The following is a 5,249-nucleotide window of genomic DNA, read 5'->3' on the forward strand; positions in this document are numbered from 1 at the left end:
ACTGAAAAGGTGGACTAGAAAAAACAAAGTTACAAAAGTACTCACGTATCGGTCCCGCTTGTGCCAAAGGTTGAGAAAACGAAAAAGAGCGAAAGTTTGCTAAGACAACTCAAAACTTAAGAAGAACTGATTAAAGGGACGCTAAACTCGTCTTTTATATGCGCGTGGTGACGCTGAAAGGTCCGATTACAAAACCAATAGAAATGCAGAAAAAACAGATAAACATTGTAACTATGTACGTATCTAAGATCATTCTGAAATTTGTGAACTAATCAATAATCAATTCAATAAAATGAGCCTTCGGGCTAGTGTCTTTAACAAGAAGCGAAAAAGTTTTAAATCTAGCGCAACTCATTACTGGGATACCTGTGGTAGTCCAGTCATAAAATGCCTTTGTTTTTTTGTCTTTTTTTTTCCTCCGCCACAAAATGGAAAAATTACGCAATAGTACCCAGTGGTCATTGGGCCCTCAACACCATGACAACTAACTGTGATCCAATGAGGTGTTCACATGCTGACCACGCGTGTTATCTTGACGATGATTGACGTTGTCATGCACGGACAGGGCCGGGTCACATGTCGAACCACGAGATTTCTGCCTATAAAACGCTTTTGTCACTTGTTTTGTATTTCAACGTGTTTGGATTACTATCATCTGGAGCATTGTGGCGCAAACGCTCAAAATACTTATAGACGCGTACACAAGTCGTATTGTTCGCGGCCAATCCACACTAAGAGATGTTATTGAGCGGTAATTTTGGAACGGACTGAGTCGCGAACGCTTGAAAGACATGACAGCATTGAATGCCTTGTATGTCTTGTATGCCCACAGGCGGCCCAAGCTCCAGCTGTGAGATGATCATCTTGCGCAATAACGGTCATGGCGGAATTATAAGAGTTTGTATGGGAATATTTACGACCGCTCTAAGGAATAAAAAAATACGTCAAATTCTCAAAAAAAATACCTCACCTTACTTCCACAGCGTATTGCATGTTATCTCACCGCTTACTTTGATGAAAAGAGCCCATTTGAGCGAGTTGTTCATTTCGAGGTTTTCAACGTACATAAGAAAAGCCCAAGGCTGAACACTCCATTTCTGAACGCCTGATCCGAGAAGCGAAAAATCCAATCTCAAAATGACCGGGCGACCACAAATCCAACGCAGAATCCAAGCACACATACTGTAGTTTCATTTCAATTCACTACAAACTCGATCTTCCCCGTGCAACCGACGCTAAGCCGCAGTTTGCTTCAAAAACTTCCAGTTTAGAGGATTCTAACAGCCCGAGACCACATCAACCTTGACACACGACCGTTGAAAACCAGCGTGGTAACCCTACCTCCTTTTCAAACTGAGCCTCGCCGGGGACCACACCGTCAGTTATCATCAATAAATTGTTTTAGAACCTCGGGTCCCCTCAGATCGATCAAGAGGCTATTGTTTTATCCTAATGATCTCATGTCCATAGTAGTGCAACCAGGGAACGAGGAAACCTTGACTTTTGCAGATCTCGAGATTTTCCGTCCCTGAAGGTTCTTTAAATAGAATCGCCAACTATAAACACTTCCTTTCTCTTTACTGATTGATTTGTTGGATCATTCCTGACACTGTCTGGGGTTCGCGTTGCTCTATCCGTGCGGCTTCTAGAATTTGAAGTCTGGGAGCGTCTCGCGCTTGGTATCCCGTTTCTTCCGTCTTTATTAGCTTCGTTATTTGGTGTTGGGCTAACATTGATGAAACTACCTTGAACCTCATTCCCAAGGAGGTTCAATCTATTGCGGGTACCGGTGTTATCGTTGGGAATTGTCTGTTGGTTGCGTTTAATTTTCGTACGGTTCGCGGCATGGGTGTTTTCCACAGGGGACCAACGATCATCTGCCTTTTGTGGACGGCTGTCACATTCATTCTTCTCTTGGACAATGGTCTTTAACGCCAGTCTTAATGAGTCATTCTCTTGTTCCAAGGACAATGCTCGATTTTTAAAGGACGGGTATTTTTCCTCAAGTTCTTCGATTTCCTTTTCTTTTTTGCGAAAAGTCGATAACAAATGTTCATACCTCGTTTTATTATCAATGCCCTCAGTGGCTACCATAAGTTCCTCTTGTTTTTGAATATTTGCTGAACCTCGGGTCCCCTCAGATCGATCAAGAGGCTATTGTTTTATCCTAATGATCTCATGTCCATAGTAGTGCAACCAGGGAACGAGGAAACCTTGACTTTTGCAGATCTCGAGATTTTCCGTCCCTGAAGGTTCTTTAAATAGAATCGCCAACTATAAACACTTCCTTTCTCTTTACTGATTGATTTGTTGGATCATTCCTGACACTGTCTGGGGTTCGCGTTGCTCTATCCGTGCGGCTTCTAGAATTTGAAGTCTGGGAGCGTCTCGCGCTTGGTATCCCGTTTCTTCCGTCTTTATTAGCTTCGTTATTTGGTGTTGGGCTAACATTGATGAAACTACCTTGAACCTCATTCCCAAGGAGGTTCAATCTATTGCGGGTACCGGTGTTATCGTTGGGAATTGTCTGTTGGTTGCGTTTAATTTTCGTACGGTTCGCGGCATGGGTGTTTTCCACAGGGGACCAACGATCATCTGCCTTTTGTGGACGGCTGTCACATTCATTCTTCTCTTGGACAATGGTCTTTAACGCCAGTCTTAATGAGTCATTCTCTTGTTCCAAGGACAATGCTCGATTTTTAAAGGACGGGTATTTTTCCTCAAGTTCTTCGATTTCCTTTTCTTTTTTGCGAAAAGTCGATAACAAATGTTCATACCTCGTTTTATTATCAATGCCCTCAGTGGCTACCATAAGTTCCTCTTGTTTTTGAATATTTGCTGACAAGAGATTTACATTTTCTTCTACCTTTTTCTGTAGGATGAGTAGATCAAGATTATGACCCTCCATATCAGCATACACCAAAGAATATGATCGCTCTCGAGTCGAACTTTCCTGCCCCTCCCTGTCGGCCGGTGCCTGTCGAATACCACTCGCGTAAGAATCTTCAGACAGCGTGGAGGGCGACACTGTTTGGTTCTCACTTTGCACGGCAGTTGTAGATGTATTCGAGTCCGGCATGTTAGTTGTCATTTCGGGCATGTTCTGAACTAATTGAACTAACCTATCCTTTAAAGTAGGACCATCTCGACCCTGGAAACATAGAGTTTGTTGCTTCTTACTGTACCAGTTGATGATAAGGTTTTTGTTGGTGCTTTTAAACTGTTTCATGTTCCCGCCAGGCGACGTCCATAGACGTGCGTAGCTGGCAACTAAGAATAAAGTGAATACTTACATGGCTGATTGACTTGTTTAATTGTGACTCATATTCTCGTGCTGACGAAGCGAAATAACAGTTGTCTTGTTGGCAGAATTAAAATAAGTATGTCCAAATAGAACAAAATTGAATACTGGAATAAATCCTTCCAAGGTTTTCCTCTGACTACGAAAATAATCACACATTTGTAAACATTTCCGGAGGCGAATTCGGTTGGCCGATCGAAACAATAGCCTCTTGATCGATTTCGACTTGAGGGGACCTGTGGTTCTAAAACAATTCATTGATAATAACTGACGGTGTGGTCCCCGTTTGTGGCCCAGTTTGAAAAGGAGGTAGGGTTACCAAGCTGGTTTTTAACGGTCGTGTGTCAAGGTTGGTGTGGTCGCGGGCTGCAGAAATTTTTTTTGGGATCACTTTCTGAAGGAGCTTAGAAACCAGGCTCAACTCAGTAGCCAAGCCTACTGAATTTGTGCCCAAGCCTTTTCTTGCTTGCGTGACCTTTTTTGTCACATTAGAATACAAGGAACTTCGGCGAGTAGTAAACACAAACTCAAATTTTTAAAGCAGCAAAGAGAAAAACGTTTTGAGACTGGAAGGTAAGTAAGTAAGTATTAGTGTTTCCTTTTGTAATTTTACAACGTAAATTGTCAAATCAATAACTCGAAAAGCTTACAGCTAAAATTTAACTCGTTATTAATAACCTTATACTTTCTTGATCTGATATCTCAATTAGCGATAACACCAGAAATAATTTGCTTTTGTGGTATATACTATATGTATACCTAACATGTTGAAGTACGTTGTCATGAAATAATGTACTTAGCAACAATTAATCTGATTACACAAAGCTGAGTCAATGTTTAAATTGTTCCCTGGACTGCCTGGACTGCCTGGACATCTGAGGCAACTGATAATGCATTTTGGGAGTGGCAGGGATGCTTACTTCATAGTGGCTATGGCTGTACCTGTCCTTGAATTTGCCCTATTGTTTGTAATAGATTTTCCATGCATTGTCTGTTTTTTTTTTTTCAAGAAATTTTAGTCTGAAAGAAGAAAATTCTTTTACAGAAGAATCCTTTTCCTGTAACGTTTACAACTGCTGCTTACGTTTGCCATATTTCTGATATTTTTATCATAACAGAATTTTTCACAAAAATTATTTGACATTGAATTCTTATACAAATACTGCAAGGTCAAGCCTGCCCACCAACCCATCAAGATGGTGTTGAAAACTGTAGTAAGGTCTATTGAATATAGTTAAAGCACTGAATTTCACTCCATGACTTACTACTACAAAATATGGGGCTTTTTTATGATTAGGTACCAAACAAAAAAAAAATGCTGTCTTGGCTCATTTGCATCAAGCCACCTAATATAATTCACAAAGATTATTTGACATTGGATTCTCATACAAATACTGCAAGGTCATGCCTGCCTACCAACCCATCAAGGTGGTGTTGAAAACTGCAGTAAGGTCTACTGAATATAGTTGGAGTACTGAATTTCACTTTATGACTTACAATTACAGAATATGGGGCTTTTTATGATTAGGTACCAAACAAAACAAAAAAAAGCTTTCTTGGCTCATTTGGATCAAGCCACCTAATATAATGCAATCAATGTCTTGTTTTCTGTATCGTGAGTCATTGCTCAGTTGGAATTGATATTTAAATCTAAATTATAATCATTTAAATCCAACTGAATGTATTTCTTTTATTACTTTTCCACTGACTGCCAAACCAGCAAGCCTTGAGGCATTAAACTGTGAGGACTTTAAAAAAAGGCCCTATATTGTTTACACGTAGCTGCTTTGGGGGAGGGGAGTGGTAAAGTTTCAAATTTGGTTAAGAGTATGTAACACAATAATAATAATAATGATAATAATGTTAATAATAATAATAATTCATTTTTTCCATCCTTTGTTGCAAATGCATCTGACCCAGAGTCATTATTGGAACATACCAGAATAGC

At 40.2% G+C, this 5,249-nt stretch overlaps 2 protein-coding genes across 2 annotated transcripts; both read right to left on the minus strand.

Moving 5' to 3' along the window:
- Positions 1-1,539: 1,539 nt before the first annotated feature.
- LOC136279642 (uncharacterized) lies at positions 1,540-2,151 on the minus strand (the record flags this gene model as incomplete). Its single annotated transcript, XM_066163583.1, has 1 exon — positions 1,540-2,151. A coding segment is annotated over one exon (612 nt), but the record flags the coding sequence as incomplete, so codon positions are not given.
- Positions 2,152-2,257: 106 nt separating this feature from the next.
- On the minus strand, positions 2,258-3,100 carry LOC136279828 (uncharacterized). Its single transcript, XM_066164149.1, has one exon. The coding sequence runs from the start codon at positions 3,098-3,100 to the stop codon at positions 2,258-2,260; it is 843 nt and encodes a 280-aa protein (XP_066020246.1).
- Between the last annotated feature and the right edge of the window lie 2,149 nt (positions 3,101-5,249).

This window comes from Pocillopora verrucosa, chromosome 3 (genome assembly GCF_036669915.1).
Source record: "Pocillopora verrucosa isolate sample1 chromosome 3, ASM3666991v2, whole genome shotgun sequence".
NCBI lineage: Eukaryota > Metazoa > Cnidaria > Anthozoa > Scleractinia > Pocilloporidae > Pocillopora > Pocillopora verrucosa.